Raw genomic sequence first — 21,939 nt, forward strand, 5'->3', positions numbered from 1 at the left:
AGACCTTCAGTGTCAGACTGATCTATCTCAAAAAGCCACCAGGAACCCACCAGAGAGCAGAGAGAAGCCATCAGGTCCGGGGAAAGGGAGCTACTGCCAGTTAGCATCTGCACCTTGCTTAGTCCTTGAAGTAACTGTCTCCTTTAAGGTTGACACCAAGCATCTGAGAGTGGAATCAATGTACTCATTTTACAGGTCAGGAGAGTAGAGATTACAGGAAAGCGGTTCTGCAATTACACAGACAACCAAGATAAAACTCAGGCATCTTTGATTTTAAAGTCATGCTTTTTCTGCAGCACCGTATACATAACTAAGGGAGCAGTAAGGAAGAAAGGCCTGGTACTGATATAAAGGATGGAGTGGAGGGTGTCAAGGTACAAAGGTGGTTTTCCTGTTCTTAGCAAACAAATTCCCTAGGACGGTTCCTGAGTGATAATGACAGAGGAAGAAAAATGAAAAGGTGAGAAAAGCCTGAAAAGGTGTCCTGGCAGTTGATTGACTGGTCATCATTCAGTCTCCTCCCCTGTCCATTCTCCTGTGTTCACTCACTGTTCTACAGAAAGTGTCATTCAAGACGTTCTTACTGTGCACAGATCTCTGGACAGCGTAGTGTGTTGCAGTTTTTTCTTGACAGTCACTTGTCCCACTCTCTTCTAGGACCACACAGACACATGATCCCTTTTCTCTTGGCAGATGGTGGGCAGGTCACCTCAGTCATAGAAAGTTCTAGTGGCCTTAGAGCAATGTGGAAAAGGGTATGGGGCTTTCAGGAAGGTGTTGAATGGGGACGAATGAGAATGTTACTTTTGAGATTACAGAAATTTGGACATTTTCTGTCTAACTGACTTTATGAGCTGAGTTCAGAGCAAGAGCAGGCTTTGTCCCTGTGTCATCTGTGGGTGTTTATGTCTTTCTACATCAACAACCCATACATCCTTTCCTTATAAGGAGCCAGAAGTTTTGTTTAATAAACTCTTGTCTATTCTCAAGGACCCAATTTAGGTAATTTTCCTTTGAACTCTTCCCAATCTCTCCAGGAAAAATATCCTACTCAGCTCATATGAGTAGGCTTACTCAGGCATGCATGTGGTATAGACGAATAAACAGATAAAAGAGCAAATAGATTTAAAGTATTAAAATCTTTAATTTTAAGATTATATATGGTACCTGGAAGTCCAGGAAATCTACTTGAGGTTTCCAGAACTTAGGTGCCCTGTCCTATCTCTCCCTTCAGCATTCTCACAGGTACCTGATCTCGATGGCTGTGACCAATCTCACATACCGACCACAGTTCCAGCTCCTCGGCTTGATGGATGGCACAGAGTCCCACCCACTGCTATTTCTGCTTTTCTTTAGCATTTACTTGCTCAATGCCCTGGGAAATCTGAGCATGGTGGTGCTTGTGAGGTCTGACGGTGCTCTGTGTTCCCCCATGTATTATTTCCTGGGTCACCTGAGCCTCGTGGATGTCTGCTTTACCACAGTCACTGTCCCCAGACTGCTGGCCACCCTGCTCCACCCTGGCCAGGCCATGTCCTTCCAGGCTTGTTTTGCCCAGATGTACTTCTTTGTAGCTCTGGGTATCACTGAGAGCTACCTCCTGGCAGCCATGTCCTATGACCGTGCGGTAGCCGTGTGCAGGCCTCTGCACTACAGTGTCGTCATGACACCCTGGCGCTGCTTTGTGCTGGTGGCTGCGTCCTGGGCTGTGGCCCATCTGCACTCTCTGCTGCATACACTGCTCATCTCTGCTCTCTCCTACCCTCGTTCTGCCCCAGTGCGCCACTTTTTTTGTGACATGACGGTAATGCTGAGCCTGGCAACCTCTGACACATCAGCTGCAGAGACTGCCATCTTCTCAGAGGGCCTAGCAGTAGTACTGACCCCTCTGCTCCTCGTGTCCCTCTCCTATGCACATATCCTCGTGGCAGTGCTTGGAATGCGGACCAGAGGAGGCCGGCACCGTGTCTTCTCCACCTGTGGGGCCCACTTGGTGGTAGTGTCACTTTTCTTTGGCTCAGTCCTCTCCGTCTACTTTCGTCCATCATCTGCCTACTCAGCTCGCTATGACCGCATGGCCAGCGTGGTCTATGCGGTAGTCACACCAACCTTGAACCCTTTTATCTACAGTCTTCGGAACAAAGAGGTCAAGGGTGCCCTAAAAAGGGGTTTCAGATGGAGAGCAGCACCCCAAGATGAGTAATGAAAGGTCCCGGTTAACTGGCATGTCAACAATAGTACCAACTCCTAAATCATTGTATTCTCCTTTAGTCCCCCTTCCTTCAAGCTCTGTTAGTTTTGCCCCTACACAGACTTATGCCTTGTTAAATAAGAATTAGATCCCAAGCAAATATGACCACACATTATATAGTGGTATGTAACACAAAGTTAAACGACAGTAAATCGGATGCCTTTCTATGTTGTCTGGATGCTCAAAATAATCCGGTGTTGCTTGGAGATTCTAATTTTTGGAAAATTGAAAAAATAAAAAGAGAGCAGAAAAAGGTAAGGAGAAGCTCACCTGGTTATCTATGCACTGGGAATGCGGAATACAAGTAACATCAACAGGGGAATGGAGGAGCTGGGGAAGGAGGGCACACTGGAAGGAGGGCACACCGGAGTGTTTGTGCTATGACAGCCATGGCCCCGCAGGCTCTTCCTGGAGTACCTCCAGATAATTTAAATGTGATGTTAACTTAATGTTTTTCTTCTTAGACCATATATCCTGTATTTGCATTGTAAACATTCAAAGAGACAAAATTCTCCTTTACCCACCCAAATCAACCTCCACTGCCATCCCAGCTTCTCTGTATGCTATTCTGCAATTTCCTTTTACATAATGAAATAATATGTCTAGAAGAGTTCATAGAATTGCTACAAATCACTCTCCTAAGTTTGTGAATACTTAGCTAAAACTTCTGCTTATTTATGCAGTCCCTTGTCCACACTTTAACAATTTAAAGTGTCTTCTCACATTTTCACTATTACAGGGTAGAATGGACATTTAGTGATGAACTGTTTGTGGCAAATGCTGTCCTAAATGCACCATGCACATGACTCTCACCGAGCGGGAGTCCATGAGGAATGCACTATGTACCACACAGGAAACACAGTGAGAGGAGACTAGAGGCTGTCCCGAAGTCAGAAGCCCAAGGAGTTCACTTTTTTTGTTTAATCTTTTATTTATTTATTTTTTTACACTTTTATTTTACAGATTTTATTCCCCTCCTGGTCCATCCTGCGACTATTCCACATCCCATACCTCCTCCCCACCCCTTGTCTCCATGAGGATGTCCCCACGCCCTAACTCCCACCCCACCAGACCTTAAAACTCCCTGGGGACTCCTGTCTCTTCAGGGCTATGTGCATCTTCTCTGGCTGAACCCAGACCCAGCAGTCCTCTGCTGTATGTGTTGGGGCCTTCGTATCAGCTGGTGTATGCTGCCTGGTTGGTGGTCCAGTGTTTGAGAGATCTTGGGGGTCCATGTTAATTGAGACTGCTGGCCTTCCTATAAGGTTGCCCTCCTTCTCAGCTTCTTCCAGCTTTCCCCTAATTCAACCACAGGGGTCATCAGCTTCTGTCCATTGGTTGGGTGCAGATATCTGCATCTGACTCTTTCAGCTGCTTGTTAATTCTTCTGGAGGGCAGTCATGATAGGTGCATTTTTGTGAGTGCTCTATACCCTTGGTAATAGGGTCTGGCCTTGGGTCCTCCCCTTGAGCTGGATTCCACTTTTGGGCCTGTTGCTGGACCTTCTTTTCCTCAGGTTCCTCTTCATTTTTGTCTCGGCAGTTCTTTCAGACAGGAACAATTCTGGGCCAGAGTTTTGACTGTGGGATGGGAATTCCATCCCTCACTTGATAGCCCTCAGGGCTTCAGTCCTTTTTTCTCACCCAAAACCAGACTAGGTTCCCCTCTTCCCCGCACTGTTAGTCTACTTTCCCTCCCAGGTTCCTCCTTCCTTTCCCCCTTGTGATTGCTTTCTTCTCCCTCCCAAGTGGGACTGAGGTGTCCTCACTTGGGCCCTTCAGCTTGCTGACCTTTTAGAGTTCTGTGGACTGTATCTTGAGTGTTCTTTACTTTTTTTGGCTAATATCTATTTATTAGTGAGTACATACCACATTTTCTGTGTCCATTCTTCTGCTGTGGGACATCTGGGTTGTTTCCAGCTTCTGGCTATCACAAACAAGGCCGCTATGAACATAGTGGAACACGTGCCTCTGTGGCATGATGGGGCATCTTTTGGATATATTTCCAACAGTGATATTGCTGGGTCTTCAGGGAGATCTATTTCCAATTTTCTTAAGAACCTCCAGATTGATTTCCAGGGTGATTGTACTACCTTGAAATCCCACCACCACACCCTCCCCAACATGTGTTGTTACCTGTGTATTCTATCATTAACCATCCCAAAGAATGGACATTTAGTTTTACTAATACTGACTTTATTATTTCTTGACATTCGACTCCATTGATGCTTTTCACTTTCACATTTGTTAATTTCTACATCTTATTTTCAGTTAGCTTTGTGTTTCCTTTCTAGATTCTTTAAGGCTTATGCAACCTCTTGACTTTTGGAAAGGGTATCATTGTTGATGGGACTTGAAACCTCTTCTGTTAGCATGAACAATCTGATTGTCCTTGAAGGATAGAGTTGATGACCCTCTCAGATGTCAAGGGTCCTGTTGATCTACCTATTGCACTCAGCTGTGTCTTGCACTTAGCTTTGGGCTTCAGCTTTAACTGTTGCCACAGAATCTGATCTCTTGTCACTATAGCTTCTGGAAACTCAGGCTCTCAACTGTTACTAGTGTGTGCACTCCATCAGTGCATGTAAGAATTTTTATATCTTCAGGAGCTAGAGTGGTCAAGAACATTCATGTTTGTAGAGTTCTTTAGACATTGTTTTCTAGCTTACTGCTTCCAATATATGGATTTTCTAGAAACCTTCCAATGCTCAGGGAACCACTGGACACATAGAGTGAGCCTTTCAATATCCCAAACTATCTGTAGGATTCTATTTTTCTTTCATCCTTGAGCTGGAGGACAAGAACATGCTCCCATACTCATATATAAATTCATGCTAGAAACACTAGTATTTACATTTTTTTTTTAAAAATTACATGGAGTGCATGTGGAGCCCAGAGAACAACTTGCAGGAGTTGATTTTCTTCTTCTACCATCTGGTTCCTCGTTATAGAACTCAGGCCATCGGGCTTGGCAGAGGCATCTCTACCCATTAAGACCTCTTTCCAAGCCAACCATTATACCAGGCAGCCTATGGTTACATTGTTCTCAAATTAATATTCTACATAGTTAGAAAACAGTGTTCACTCTTATCAATATTTGTGTTAGCTTTGATAGTATATCTGCAGTAGCCAGAATACTTAGTTGAAAATTCTTCTTAGAAGTTAGAAAATTTGGTAACATGGACTGTTGCACAATTGACATACAAAGGATTAACTTTTTAAACAAAAATTGTTTAAACAAAAAATAATCATGATCTACTCTAAAATTAAAAACATCCGGGAGAGTTAAAGTAGAAATTATTATATAATTATTAAATGAAATAATATATGGAATTCAACTGAGAAAATTCAAATAAGTAGAAATATATTCTTCATCCTATTCTGTAGAAATGACCAACTTTGTTTAATAAATATATAATTTCATGCAACTGTAACATAGCAATATTATTACAATGTGATTTCTAAACAGTTTGTTATACAACTTAATATATTAGACTGTAAGCTATTTGAAAGAAAGCTATTTCAAGAATATTTTGGGGCGGGTCCAGCCCCTTGTGGGCCCGAGCGGGAGTAAGGTGGCGGGCTCTGGGGCCCAGGCCAGCGGAGTCGCACAGCTACTAGGGCTGCCTGTAACTGATGACTCGTCTCTCGTCCATGACTGTGTTGATATCCTGACAGGAAAAACAGGTACTTAGAGTGATGTGAAAGACCAGCCCTGGCCAAGAAGTCTGAACTGGTAAGCGAATGGCGGAGGCTTCATGATAGATGAAAAACACAGAACTTGCTGGGTTATGGCGAGTAGACTTAGGCAGACATTCTTGAAATTCATCTAACTGGCTTACAGTTCTGCTGTCATCTGAAATACGAGACATCCTTGCAGAAAAATAACATTGCTCTAAGTCTTCAAAATGAACAGTGAGTTGCTTTCGCCTTGATGCTAATGTGGTGTTATACCAGGGCTGTTTCTTTGTCTGAGAAGTTCCACTAAAACCAAGGTTACTGCGGTATCCAGGCAGCTTGGGCCTGCTTTGAACACTCTAATTTTTTCAAAATAAACACTTCGGGCCCCGCGGGACACTCAGCTAAAAGCTTCGAGGGGATGCCGAGAGACAAGCGGCAGAGACGGGCGAACTCCCAAGATCCACCTACGAGCCTTTTACCAGACTTGCCCTCCAATAGAGCCTCATCTACCCTAACCCTGAAACCTGGAGGTTGACTGTATTCTGTAAAATCAATAATGCTACTGTGTGATAGAGAAAAAACTTCAAGCTAAGACACTATACCTCAAGATCAACATCAAGACTAAGATGCCCAGCTATCACCACCTCAACTCACTCCCTCCCCGAGTCCCACAGAAATGCCAGTTGTGCTGAGAGGTCGAGTCCACTGACATAGATGTCTGCCATAAAACAAGACGAGTGAGCCCACAACATAGATAGAGCTCTAGCTGAACTCAAAAGCAGGACACATCTTAAACATGACCTGACTCACCGCCATCGAGCTAGACTACGACACTGGGCCAGACTTGAGGTTAATAAAATATGTGTGTGTGTCTGTGTACACGAATACGATCCCGTTTCACTCATCACAGTACCAGATGTCCTCTCTCCTATTTCTCCTTACAACTTTGAAAACTTCCATAAAGATCTAGAGCTACATATAATTCTGCCTCCAGTTGTTTCTTCTTCTGAACTAATAATTTCAACATGAGGTTGACATTGACCAAATCAAGGTTGTCTTGATCAGTTTCTAGCAGATCTTGAAATATTTGCCATTTGCCTCCTTGCCTCTGTTCGAAAATGAGTTCATTCACCAAGAAATTAAGATAGAGGCCTTTATTTCGGTATACATCCACATTTCAACATTTAGTGGTCCTGAACAGAGTGAAAAAGCGTGACAATGAGCCAAGAGGCCAGGCCTACCGATCTACAAATGATCTACAAACGTGACAACACAGAACCCCTCCGGGTCTCCACCGAGGGTCTGAAGAACAACACTGACACCTGTGTTTACAGGGACAAGATTTTGTGTTCCAACTGTTGGGCTTCTCATCAGACCTGATGGGTGCCAGGGTGACTAGAGAGCCCTGTTCAAACCTCTTCAATGTGTAAAAACAAAGCGATTATGAAAAAAAAACAAAAACAACTCAGAACCATGTGTACTTAAGACTTCCACATGACCTTTCTCTAGACATATCCACCAAAGACCCTAAGTGCTGGCCGGTCTGAGTCGCCCTGTGACTGCTCTGTTCACCTCTCTGTTATTGTCCTCCAAACTCTGATGAATACACTTGTGACAAAAGCTGTGACCACATTTTGTCATATATACCTCTTCAGTCATATCAAAACAGATGAGGTAGACAAAGTCGTTGCTTTTGTCCTCGTAAGAGTTGAAGAGCCTGTTGCGAAGCAAGACGAGCAAAGATTGCTTCCTATTGCTGCTGCCAGAGACTGTTCACCTTGAAGACCTGCTGCGGATATGGGTACAGAAATAAGATTTACACCCTCTCCCCCGGATTTTCAAGGGTCAACGAGAGCCCACCGGGTGCCGCTGGAACCGTGATGCTTTCTAAGACACAGGCCCCTCTCTAGGGCCTGTGTGAGTTTGTTAATAAAGCTGCCTTTGTTGCCCAGATAAGTCAGAGACTGGCCACAGCTAGGTTAATTAGAAATTACATTGTGCCTATGGGCCCCAGAGTTCAGGACAGATAGAGTAAATGAATAATAAATAAAACTACAAGACAGAATATGAGTCCTTTAGTTTAAATAAGATAGCACTGAATGTGAACCTAGAATTCGAGGATTAGAATTATTCAGAAGAAGGAGTGGGGAATGAAGAGATATTTTTAAAGTCAGTTAAATAATAAAACAGGAATACAAATAGTTAAGAATAATAGGTCAGCTAGCTTGATAACCCAAGGCCGTTACAAGAGATACAGAGCAGAGAAACAAAGGTCAATTGAGTGTTCCGGAAATCTGTTCCTGTGGTGTCTGACTTAGCCTCCTCTAGAAAAACTCCCACCAGAGGTCCCAAAGACTTATAAGTTAGATTCAGCCAGATGGTCTGTTGGCTCAGATAAACATTTACACTGGATCCCAAGGCCACAGGGACCAGAGACTGTTCTCGTGAGATTTGTCAAACCTCTGCCTGAGATCTGCTTACACATATTACAGACATTTATAACAACCAATTGTGTGTGATTATCCACAACCCTCTCCCTCCCCTCAGCCTTTATCTATAAAAACCCTAAACTGTTAGATCTCAGGGTCGATGGCCCCTGCCTCCTGCATGGGGCATGTCGATCCGAAACTTTGTACATAAAACCTGACTTATGTTATTACAGAAAAAAAAAGAATATTTTGAAAGAGAATATTTTTTAACTCTTTTTTAAATACCAAGTTTTGTTGTTTCTGAAAGTCATTATATTTAGGTGTTCTTTTTTTCTCATCTGAAATATTCTTATTTTTTGCCATTTTTTCAAATTAAAATAAAATTATATCATTTCTTTTCTCTCTGTCGTCCTTCCATCCCCTCCCATTTCCTGTCTTCACTCTTTCTCAAATTCATACCTCTTTTTATCTAATAATTATTGTTACACACATGTGGACATATATATATAACTATCATGTGTTGAGTTCATTTAGTCCTGTTTGTATGTATATGGTTTGAGGTCAACCACTTGGTATTAAATGACCAACTGGAGAGCACCTCCCTAGGGAGGACTAATGGATTTCCACACACGCATTTTATTTTATTTATTATTATTGAAAATAGAATTTTTATACAATTATTCTGATCAGGGTGCCCCTTCCTCCAATCCCTCCCAGATGCTTTCCCCTCATTCAAACAAACCCACACCTTATCTTTTTTATTTATTAATCATTTTATTTGTTACATTCCAAATGTTATCCTCCATCCTGATCTCCCCTCCAAGAACTCTCTGCCCCACCCCCCTCCCCTTTGTCCATAAGAGGGTGCTCATTTACCCTCTCACTCACTCCTGCCTCACCCCTCTAACACCCCCATTTTCTGGGGCATCAAGCCTCCACAGGACCAAGCGCCTTCTGTAGTGGTAGGTTTTGGCTGTATGGCTTTAAGCTCCCTGCGAGTTGTAGGTGCTCATGTGCCCACACACTAGCTCATTTTAAAGTGCCTTATTGGCTCTGTGGCTGAGCTCTTCTAAGACTTCAGGGGCTATCGTGGTCTTACCTTTGCTCCTAGCTCAACACCTTTAAATCTGCCCTCAACTGATGCCTGGGACTTTCTAATGGTTCCCCAAGTTCCCCACGCTCCTCCACCGATACTTATTTCTATTTGTTCTTTTGGTCCTCTGGATTTCTCTCCTTTTCCCATACCTGATCCTGACCACCCTTTTGTCCTCCCTTTCCCCTCTTCCACCCAGGCTACTCCCTCCCTCTGCCTATTGTGATTATTTTGTTCCCTCTTCTAAATGTGTTTGAATCATTCGTACTTTGGCTTTCCATCTTGTTAAGCTTCATATGGTCTTTGAGTTGTATTGTGGGCATTCTGAGGTTTTGGACTAATATCCACTTATAAGTGAGTACATACCATGTATGTCCTTTTGGGTTTCTGTTACCTCACTCAGGATGATATTTTTTAGTTCCATCCACTTGCCTACAAAGTTCGTGAAGTTGACATTTTTTTTTAAAACAGGATAGAAGATTTTATTTTGCTACACTCATTTATAAAAGAACTTTTTTGTGGGCTGAGACAGGATTTCTTCTGTGTATCCTGGAAAGCATCTTATCCTGTGACACCTCCACTCCCAATACCAGAGACTCTAGTGATAAAGCCTTGTCTATTAGGTACAAGGCCATGGATTCAATGCCCAGCATAACCAAAAACAAAAACAAAAAAAGATTTTTCCTAAGCTGAAGATTTACTAAAGTCATACTGCTTTGTTTTACTATGTTTCATTTGTTTCCCCCAATTAGGTGTGATGGTATATATCTTAGCACTATGTGGCAAAGGCAGGAGGTTTAAAAATTCAAGGCCAGTCTGACATATACAATGAAGCCTAGTTTCAAAACGTAAAACATTTCATACTTGAAAGATCAATGGAGCATGAAGAAAAGCAAGTACAATTCCCTTAAAACCACAAGACCTACGTTGGATGCTGCATCTTCCTCCTCCTCTGAACTTCCATCCTCTGCATCACTTTATGAGTGTGCAGTCTCTGGATTGAAGGTGCTGGAGCAGGAATATGGTGTGAAATTGGCTGGTGAGCAGGAGGAAGATGCTGAGGGATGGGTGCAGCTGTACTGCCCAAATGTGTTGGGGGCGGAGGTGCCACAGGGTGAGATGCTGCATGAGAAGATACCTGAGAATGGAAAGCATGGACAGGATTCAGAATCACATAATCCACTTGAGAGGGAGGCTGAGTCTGAGGAGGGGCATTTCCATGAGAGTGATGGCAAGCTGAGGCTTGATGGTGTAGTGGTCTTGTCAAGGAAGCATAAGGAGGTGGCATGTAGTGCCAACATGACGAGAGAGAAGGCTGTGGAGGTGGCTGGGGCTGCACAACCATGCTGGAGCCATAGCCATCTATTGATAATGGCTGAGTTGGGGCAGCAGCAGCCTGATGGCCAAAGACTGCAGCCCTGGAAGAAGAGACAAGGCAGCAGGGGTCAAAGGCAGATGCACCATGGAAACTCCCACTTCCGTGAGTCCTGATAGCACTGTTGCTCAGATTGACTGGCAATGCCTGCTGGTCATGGTAGCTGAAACCAGAGCTGCTATTTTCTCCACAAGGTGCCTGTACTTGAGGTCTTTCCACAGGGCAAGCAGGGTCACTGAAGGAAGGAGAAACTGGGACAGCTGGATGGGGAGTATGGTGGTGTTGGTGATGCTGAAAACGGTGGCCATGCTGCTGAAAACAACCTGAGTGTGGATGTGCTAATGCATGGTGACTCTGTGATGTCCCTCCGCATGGTGAGTGCTGGGGGCAGCAAGAAGGGAGCCTTGGCATTGCAGGAGGACCACTTTCTGGGACAGCACTAGATGCAGTTCTCCTCACATCATCACCCACAGAAGAAGCAGTTGCACTATTGCTTGCAAGAGTAGCTGCAGTCTCTGACACTGTGGAAGGCAGGCTACTGGCCACAGATGAAGCAGTATCAGAGGCTTGCTCAGAGGTAGATGGATTTGAATTGTTAATGGAAGCGCTAGTAGTTTGTGAGTCCATTCTAGCAGAAGTGGTTGGTACTACAGTAGGTTCATCTTCATCAACAGTAAGGTCCACAACTTCTGCTGCGTTCTGCCTCAGGGGCTGTATAGCAGTAGAGATCCTACTGTGGTTTCCAGGCTCCCGAGGCCGTCCTGTATTCGAATTTGAGCCTTGGCTCCAATGAGATCTGGAGTGCCCAAGGGTTGAACGAGACCGACAGCTTTCTCTGACTGTCACAATCTCCACCTCACTGTCAGTTGAGGTGACATTGATCTCTTCATTGGCAGTGACCTGGGGAGTGAAGGAAGCTTCTATCACCACAACATCTTCATCAACACTTCCTGAGGGAGCAGTGAGGTTGCTGGGGTTCTCACTGGCAGATGCACACAGGTCCTCTTCTCCATCGGTGGAGGAACTGGAAAAGGAATTGCTGCTGAGGTCATTCTCATGGGAGCTACTGGAGCTAGAGAGAAGAGCATACTTCCTCTGAGCCAGTGCCTCCCGCTTCTTCCTCTGCACTAGCATCCTCTCCTTCTGCTTCTGTGTCTTCTGTGTGCTCTTCACCAGTCTCTTTCTGCACGGGACTCTCCTTAGTGCACTGCCATGAAAACAGGGTCTTTTCATCAACAAACTTGGCATAGGGTCTGTCTCAGTCCAATGTCACTTGTGGGACCTTTCACTGTGACTTCTACTTTTAGCACTCAGACAGGCTGGGAATATCTCAATGAGACTTCTTTATCCTCATCTGAAGTCACTGTATCAAAGTCCCCAAAATGGACACTAGATGAAGAAGACAGATCCTTGCTGACAGAACAGTCATTATCCTCATCACTTGGTGTCTCTAGGTGTTGCCTCGATCCTAAGATTTCCTGATTTTCTTTAACACAGTTCTGCACATATGAGGGGCCAGCCTGCTGGCTTTTGCGCTTTTCACTCACAGCACCACTTTTTTCTTGTTCTTGCTGGTTGCCATTTATGTCCTTCTCTTGTTTTTGAGAATCATCACACAGATGAGAGAATTCATTCTCCACTTTGCTATTAATCATCTCCACTTCTGCAGGGAAGCTCTTGGTGGCCCCTAGGGGCTGTGGGTACAGAAGGACCGCCTTCAGACTCTCTTGTGTAGTGGACGCATCAGGAGTCCTACTCTTCATTGCCATTTTTAAGGTGTAGAGCTCATTAAATTCAGGATTTCACTGAGACATGGGAAACATTAGAGAAGGCCTCTATTTCTCCAGAACAAAAACCGGTATTTTCTATAGCACCACTGCTGACTCCTCAATTATCCGAGTCCCCAGGCCCCGTGAGGCCAGGTCCGGAACTAGCTGGCACGGGTTGGCGAACAGCGCTTGGCCGGGTGAGGCTGAGGCGGCCGGTGGCTCTCCTCAGGAGGGCGTTTGTCAACGCTGCCACCATGGAACGTGAGGCTGCACCCAGCTCGAAGCACCCGATCGCGGCCCACGCGCGCTCGCGACCCTGAACGGCAGGCGCGTCTAGCCCACCATCACTGCCGCCCCCGCAGCCTGAGCCGGCCCTCCCCGACTGCGAAGTTGTCATTTTTAATAGCCAAGTAGTATAAATGTACCATATTTTCTGTATCCACTTTTCAGTTGAAGGGCATCTGGGTTGTTTCCAGCTTCTGGTTATTATAAATAAGGCTGCTATGAACACAGTGGAGCACGTGTCCTTGTTATATGTTGAAGCATCTTTTGCGTATATGCCCAGAAGTAGTATAGTTGTGTCTTCAGGTAGAGCTATTTACAATTTTCTGAGGAACTGCCAGCTTGATTTCCAAAGTGGTTGTACCAGCTTGCAATCCCACCAGCAATGGAGGAGTGTTCCTCTTTCTCCACATCCTCACCAGCATCTGCTGTCACCTGAGTTTTTGAACTTAGCCATTCTGACTGGTGTAAGGTGGAATCTCAGGGTCATTTTGATTTATAATTCCCTGAATTCTAAGGAAGTTGAACATTTCTTTAGGTGCTTCTCAGCCATTTGAGATTCCTCAGTTGAGAATTATTTTTATTTATCATTTATTTATTTATTTATTTACACTCCAGATTTTATTCCCCCATCCTTGTCCACTCTCCAACTGTACCACATCCCATACCTCCTCCCCACCCCCTGTCTCCATGAGGATGTCTCCACACCCCACCTCCCACCCAACTAGACTTCTAAACTCCCTGGGGATTCCAGTCTCTTGAAGGGTAGGTGCATCTTCTCTGACTAAACCCAGACCTGGCAGTCCTCTGCTGTATATGTGTTGGGGCCCTCATATCAGCTGGTGTATGGTGCCTGGTTGGTGGTTCAGTGTTTGAGAGATCTCGGGGTTCAGGTTAATTGAGACTGCTGGTCCTCCTACAGGGTCGCCCTCCTCCTCATCTTCTTTCAGCTTTTATCTAATTCAGCCACTGGGGTCAGCAGCTTCTGTCCATTGGTTGGGTGCAAATATCTGCATCTGACTCATTCAGCTGCTTTTTGAATCTTCTGAAGGACAGTCATGATAGGTCCCATTTTGTGAGCACTCCATAGCCTCAGTAATAGTGTCTGGCCTTGGGTCCTCTCCTTTAGCTGGATCCTACTTTGGGCCTGTTGCTGGACCTTCTTTTTCTCAGGCTCCTCTCCATTTTTATCCCTGTAGTTCTTTTAGACAGGGATAAATATGGGTCAGAGTTTTGACTGTGGGGCAACTGTCTACCTCACTTGATGCCCTGTCTTCCTGCTGTAGGTAGGCTCTATAAGTTCCCTCTCCCTACTGTTGGGCATTTCATCTAAGGTCCCTCCCTTTGAGTCCTGAAAGTCTCTCACGTCCCAGGTCTCTGATGCATTCTGAAGGATCCCCTCAACCTTCTGCCTCCTGAGGTTGCCTGTTTTCATTCATTCTGCTGGCTGCTTTTTTTCTTTAGGGGTTATGAGACTGTTTAGATAGTTTATCTAGTCCTGATTTAACTTTATATTTTCTTTGACTGTTGTGTCAATATTTTCTATGGTATCTTCTATGAATGAGACTCTCTCTATCTCTTATGCTGGTGATACTTGCATCTGTAACTCCTGATCTCTTTCCTAGGTTTTCCAGCTCCAGGGTTGCATCCCTTTGTGATTTCTTTATTGTTTCTATTTCCATTTTTAGACCTTAAATGATTTTGTTCAACTCCTTTACCTGTGTGATTGTGTTTTCCTGTATTTCTTTAAGGGATTTATGTGTTTCCTCTTTAAAGGCTTCTGCCTATTTACCTGTGTTCTCCTGTATTTCTTTGAGGGTGTCATTTATGTCCACCTTAAGGTCCTCTATCATCTTCATGAGATGAGATTTTAGGTCAGAGTCTTTGTTTTCATTTGTGTTAGAGTATTCAGGACTTGCTGTGGTAGAAAAGCTGGGTTCTGATGGTGCCATATAGCATTTGTGTCTGTTTCATATGTTCTTACAATTGCTTCTTGCTATCTGGTTGTCTTGGGTGGTAACTGACCTGGCTGTCTCTGACTGGATCCTGATCCTCCTGTGAGCCCGTGAGTCTGGCTGTGTCAGATTACCTGGGAGTCAAGCTGTCTCTGGGTGTGAGAGGGAGTCTGGAGTGTCAGCTTGCCCTGGGCTGAGTTGTGGGCCAGAAGGAAGATGCCCACGCCCTTTCTTTTTATTTCATTAGAAAACCAACTGGCATCTAAAAATTATATAAAATGAAATGAAATAAAAATTAGAATAGGACAAATCAAGGGAAAAAGTGCTAAGGAAAAGCACAAAAACCACATATGGACTCAGATACACATTTCCACACAGAGAAACCTCATACAACCACAAAATTGGAAACCATTATATACAAGCAAGGGACTTGTGAGGTAGAAGAAAACAAATGAAACACCTCTAAATATCCCCTTTCAGTTTGTTTTTTGCTGGTCATTTACTACTGGGACTGCAACCTGTCCTTAAGCCACATAGATATTTTAGATGTATATTTACCAAAGTGTACCTTCTGTGCTTGGACAGAAATATGATGGCATCTGGAAACACTAGAATAAGGAAGCAAATTTGAGACAAACAGCACAATGCAAAGGTAGTATTTTTAAGTATCAAAGATAGTGAAATCTGATTCGCTGGTGCTGGAGAGAAGAGAAAGAGGATAATTTACTCCTAAGCCAAATTTCTAGTGGCTCAGAAATAGAGACATAGAAACTAAGACTGCCAAATGTGAAAGTGATACTATTCAAAATTTTAATAGAAAAATCCTTTTCAAGAACTACTAGAAAAAAATGAAACAGGAAACTTTTTCTACCCCAAATTTAAAATGTTTAGCAAAGTAAAAGTAGACAAATAACCAGTGAAGGGAAATGGCACAAATCAGGTCAAGTGGCAGCATCTCTTACAGGAAAACAAAAAGAAAGCAACTTAAGACAAAGATGTTGCCCAATAGCACACGAAAGGAAAATTGGTTGACAAATATAAAAGTTGACATCACTCATACACACAGTAGTTTAGCTTAAAAACAGTAAAATCTCACATTTTAGCCATGAGGACAATAAATATTTGAGAGCAGAATTTCCAACACTGGGGACTAAAAAAAGCAGTTATATCCCATTTTCTTTGGGGTGCTTAGAGTAGAAGAAGAATGTCTTTAGTAATGTGGCAGTTTCTACCCAATGATAAAATGTTTGTATTCTCTGAGCCAATGTACTTATTTTTGAGAATGTTTTCATAAGAGAATAGGACAGTGTTATAAATTATTGGGATTAAGACATAAAATTGAGGCAGTATTCTTTAAATTAAGGATAAACTGAACACAAAAGTCCACCAAAAGTAAGTTGCTGAAATACATTATTCTAAAAGAGTCACAATTCCTGTCAGATTTGGTTTCAGTACACACAGGCACTAAAAAAAGGCCAAGGAACAAGGATCACTGTAAATTCAAGGCCAGCATGAGCAACATAGAGAGACCTTGCATCAAAACAAAACAGAAAACAAAAAAAAAGCATTACAAGTCCTTATATGAAATGCCAAGTTAACAGTACATTTTAAGTAAAAGAAATTAAACAAGTCTTCAGCTCTACTTATTTATTGTATATATAATTCTAGGCTGTGTATAGACAATATATAGAACAGCAACTTTTAACTGCTTTGACAAAGAAGGAGACAGGACCGTGGGAGGCCTTCACATGCTGCTACCTAGATACCTTCAAGCAGGTATGGACTAGTTTAGTTGTCAATGCATTTTTGAAAACGTAAATAGTATCAACATAAGCATTCCTAGGAAGATTTCCTTTCAAAGGTAGTCTTTAAGCCATATTTTAGAAAATATAAAAATCCACTCAAGAAATCATCTAGAATAAATATATAAAGTGATAAACAAGATTTTGTTCATTTTAGGAGTTAGTAATCCCACATCTTCAAGAGGTTTATACTTTTTTGAGGAAGTAAAGAGAACATCACATTATTTTAACATATAAGGGAGGAAAAACTTACTTAGGAATAACAAACAGATTCTAGACCTATCACTATTTACATTTCCTTAGACTATACCATGGGCCACTGCTTTACTATCTGTAAATTAAGTGACATGTAATGGGTCTGTATAACTTGTTCCAGATTATACAACTTTAATTCAAAAAATTGACATCCAATATGTAGATATAATCAGGAATTTACCATTAGCAGACAAACTATTGGTGCTATGAATTCCAAAAGAAATGATAGTTTTAGTATATGATCATTAAATAAGCTTTTAATCAATACATGAAAAGAATCTATGATATAATTTGATATAATTTGAAACAAGAAAAATGACTCCACAGAACGATTGCATTATTGAGGGCATGTATACATTAAGGTAGAAGTAGTCCTCATAGAATAATTATGTTTGTCAGAAGCAAAGTGCCAAAGTGACTAAGGAGTTGAAGTTACTTTCCAGGAACTGGAAAGATCTTTATATTCTATGAACACTAAACGCCAACATTAGTGTTTATTCAGACTTAGATGATAATCAAGGAACATCTAAGAGAGGTCATGTCTTAAGTTATGCCACACCTGAAGTATAGTGCAAAATTTAAGAGTCATGAGAAATTCTAACTACTGAAAGTTGAAGAAAGCTCCTGCATACCATTTGAAATTAGACCTACTATTTGAAAACATTTTAATCTTTAGAGTCACTGTCTCAGAGAAAGGTTAGCCATCTGCTTTGAAAACACTCGTTTGAAAGCTTCCTTTATATCCTGATTCCTGAAGCTGTAGATAAAGGGGTTAAGCATAGGGGTCACCACTGTGTACATCACAGCCATGACAGTCTCCTTAATGGTTGAGTTATTAGATGATGGACATAAGTAGAGACCAATGATTGTCCCATAGAAGAGCGATACCACAGAGAGGGGGGAACCACAAGTGGAGAAGGCTTTATGGATGCTTCTGGAAGAGGGGACCTTGAGGATGGAGGACACTATTCATGCATAGGATGAAAATATCAGCAGGAATGGGACAATAATGACGAGTCCTCCCAAGATAAATATCATCAACTTATTGATCTGAATGTCAGACCAGGCTAACTTCAGAAGAGCTGACATATCACAGAAAAAGTGAGGGATCACGTGGTTAGCACAGAAAGAGAGCCGAGCCATGAGCAGAGTGTGTGACAAAGAGATGACTGTGGTCAGTAGCCAAGATAGTGCCACCAGGCAGAGGCACAACTTAGGGCTCATGATGCTAGTATAGTGCAAGGGGAAGCAGATGGCCACATAGCGGTCATAGGCCATGGCCACAAGGAGGGAGCTCTCAAGATCTGCAAAAGCAGGAAAAAGTACATTTGTGCCAGGAAGCCTGCATAGGGGATGGATGGAACTTAGCTCTGCATGTTCTGCAGCAATTTGGGAATAGTCACAGAGGAAAAGCAGAAGTCAGAGAAGGACAAGTTGCTAAGAAACAAGTACATGGGTGTGTGGAGATGAGAGTCCAGGTGAATGAGTATGATGATGACGAGGTTCCCCAGGGTGGTGGTGAGGTACATGGCCAGGAACAAGACATAGAACAAGTTTTGCTGGTGTGGTTCAATAGGCAAGCCCAGGAGGAGGAACTTTGAAACAACAGTTTGATTTCCTCTTTCCATGTTGATTTCTTAACTTTTTCAAACTTAAGAATGATTTGTATGAATGTACAAACATACACAATGCCAATGCTTTAGGAAGACATTTTTAAAATCTAAATCTAACACTTGTGAGTAATAAATATTACTTCATTATTTTGTATTTTTCTAAGCATGTAATAAATAGTCACATAAAACATGGTACAAGGGCATAGATTAAACTCAGAAATACTGAATTTTTAAAGAACGTTCTTCTGAAAGTACACTTGTTATCTCAAGTGGAAAGCTGAAGCTGGAGGATCTGAAGTCCAAGGGTTGCCTGGGCCATGTAGCAAGCTTGAGGCCAGCCTGGCAATTTAATGAGACCCACCTCAATCTAAAATTAAAAAGGACTCAGGCTTAGAATTTCTAGTGCTGTGATAAAACATCATGACCAAAAGCGACTTGGTGAGAAAAGGATTTGTTTTGTTTACACTTCCACATCACAGTTCATCAATAGGGGAAGTCAGTCCAGAAATTTAAGAAGGCAGGAACTAATGCAGATGCCATGGAGGAATGTTGCATACTAGGTTTCTCCATCTGCTTTCTTGTAGTAGCTAGGACCATCACCCACAGTGAGCTGTTATCTTCTGCATCAATAATTACCTTAAAAACAAATTCCATGGGTTTGCCTAGAAACCAGTTTGGTGGAGGAATCTTCTTAATTGGGCTTTCTTCTTTCCAAAGGATTCTAGCTGGTATGAAGTTGTCATAAAAGCACAAGCTGTTGGTGTAGAATACTTGGTTGGATAGCATGTACAATACGCTATGTTTAATCTTCAGCCCTGGATTAAAAAAAGTTTTATAAGTGTGCCATGAGTGGAATTGGATGAACAAAAAGCTACAAATAACACAGAAATCACCACTCTTATCACTCTGGAATGGTGTCACAGTGAAAGTGGTGGTAAAAACGCTGACAGTGGTATTGCTACTAAGTCAACAGCAACAATTACCTGAGCTTGCTCTTTCCCTATACCAGGATATATACATGAAATGTATGGCCTTCTTTGCCTTTCATAACAACCTTATGAGATGGGTACTATACTTTTATTTTAAAGAGAAATAACCAAACATTTATATTCATCTAGTAATTCATCCAAGATCTCACACCTATTAAACAACAGTCTTGGGTGTTAAATCTAGATAGTCTCACTTCAGAGCCTTGTTTTCAGCTAGGAGAATGTCTGGAAATGATTATACATGCAGGTTGGGGTATGCTATCTGGAGAAAATCATACCAATGAAAATGGAGACAAAATGAATTGTTTTTTAATGATGTCTAACAGCTATGGGGGAAGCTTCAGGAGGACTATCCAGCAACACAACCAATCCAACTTGTTCAGGAAACACAGTGAGTGCAAACAATGTACTGGTTTGGTAGAAGAGCACAAAACAACTAGAAATCATGGAGTAGACAATACAAGTAATCCAATTTAGGGATCAAGGAACTGATCATAGTCCCTGAATTGACTGAATGCATTAACATATGGAGAATAAACATGAGATACGAACTCCTGATGGTGAGTCTTTCCTCTCTCCCTATCATTTCTCCCTTTTGAGTCATCACTGTGCTCATCATTTCAGGATGCAGACAGGGCAGAAAAACAGAAATCATAGTTTTCTTAGTTTTTGTTTTCCAAACCCTGAAACCCAGAGTAAGTAAAAAAAAAATACTGGCAGATCAAAACAGTAATGACAAAACAAAACAATAATCAACAACAACAACCTCCTGGCAAAAGTAAGAGGAGAAAAGAAGCATCTTCAGAGAAACCAAGAATGATTCCTTGACATGAGAGGCAGAGTAGGGATGGGTCAATGGTCTGTGTGTGGGTTCCCCTTAAAGGGGGAGATGGCAATGCCATTAGCAGACATGAGGACAAGACACAACTTGAATAGGAGGCTAATAAAGTCTTTCAAAACTACCAACTTAATAAGGTCGCAAATATGACACATGTAATGAATTGACTTTCATGAAGAGAAATAAGCATGATACTAATGTGTATTGAAGAAACCAGAAGGCAATCAACATTGTATGTATGTCTCCCATTGTGTCATGCCCTAAGTAGTCAACGGGAACCACTCACTTTCCTTTCCAAATAATTAGAAATAAGCTGAAGAGAAAATTATCTCTAATAAAAGTTCTTACGTTACCAGGCATAGTGGTGCATGCACTTTAATCTCAGAGGCAGACAGATCTCTGTGGGGTTCAGGGCCAGCCTAGTCTACAGAGCAAATTTTAGGACAGTCAGGACTGTTTCACAGAGAAACTTTGTCTCAAACAAAACAAAACAAAACAAAACAAAACAAAACAAAACAGAAAAAGTTCTAAGATCAACAGTAAGTGTGTGTAAATACTGTCAACATTATTATTCATCAGGGAAATGCAAATTGAAATCACTGGAAGATAGTACTTATCTCACCATGGAAGCAGAAACAAAGGTTAAAAATTGTAAATGTTAGCAAGGATGTAAAGCAAGACTTTTTATACCAGTAACATTTTATTTATATGTAGCTGGAGAGATGGCTCAGTGGTTAAGATTCATCACTGGCTACTCTTCTAGGGGAGCTGCGTTCAATTCCCAGCACCCACATTGGTGGCTCACAACCATCTGTAATTCCACTTCCAGGGGATCTTGGTTTCTGGCTTTTGTGGCCACTGTATAAATATGATATATATTTATAGATTCACATGGAGGCAAAATACCCACACACATAAGGATGAATTAAAAATTTAAATGTTCATTGCCTTATAGTTACATTATATATTATATAGTATATATTTAAATATATATTATTTACAGTGAGAAACTGAGATAGGAAATACATAAAAATTAATTAAAAATTTAAATATATTGCCTTATAATTATAAATACACATTCTATTTATTATATCATTTGTAGTGAAAATGAAAAATAGTAAAGGTACTTTGTTACTTGCAGTTCTTAAAATCCAGCATCCAACCACCTCTGCCTTTGCCTGATTGAGAACACTAATGAGATAAGCTGACAACTGAGCACTGTGTGTTAAACCAGAGGGGATTTGAACAAGGGACTTGCAGTCACAAGTTCTCTAACTCATAAATATAGAAATCATTTCTTAGAGGAGGCTCAGAGACAGTGGTGCTCTGGTAAATTCCAATCAGTTCTGGCTAATTTAGTAAGAAACAGGTTCCTTACATTGGGTATCTTGGCATCACTCACAGCAATTTATGAGACTTTTCCAAACACTTGATAGAAAAACCTATCCTATAAATAGTCAATATCATGTGCTTTAGTGAACTTTTTGTCATTCATTCATTCATTCATTCATTCATTCATTCATTCATTCATTTATTTTTTACACTCCAGATTTTATTCCCCCTTCCTAGTCCACTCTCTGACTGTTTCACATTAGTGAATTTTTTAAA

General features: G+C 41.9%; 1 protein-coding gene and 2 pseudogenes across 1 annotated transcript; 1 reads left to right on the forward strand and 2 right to left on the reverse strand.

The window, feature by feature from the left end:
* The first annotated feature begins 1,258 nt into the window (after window positions 1-1,258).
* LOC114613883 (olfactory receptor 1L4-like) lies at window positions 1,259-2,203 on the forward strand. Its single transcript, XM_028759321.1, has one exon. It carries the CDS (start codon window positions 1,259-1,261, stop codon window positions 2,201-2,203), a length of 945 nt encoding a protein of 314 aa, XP_028615154.1.
* Window positions 2,204-10,375: 8,172 nt separating this feature from the next.
* On the reverse strand, window positions 10,376-12,642 carry LOC114613882 (annotated as a pseudogene).
* A 4,927-nt stretch (window positions 12,643-17,569) lies between these two features.
* Window positions 17,570-18,519, reverse strand: LOC114613913 (annotated as a pseudogene).
* Between the last annotated feature and the right edge of the window lie 3,420 nt (window positions 18,520-21,939).

Source organism: Grammomys surdaster, unplaced genomic scaffold, assembly GCF_004785775.1.
Source record: "Grammomys surdaster isolate TR1022 unplaced genomic scaffold, NIH_TR_1.0 126278, whole genome shotgun sequence".
NCBI classification, from domain to species: Eukaryota; Metazoa; Chordata; class Mammalia; order Rodentia; family Muridae; genus Grammomys; species Grammomys surdaster.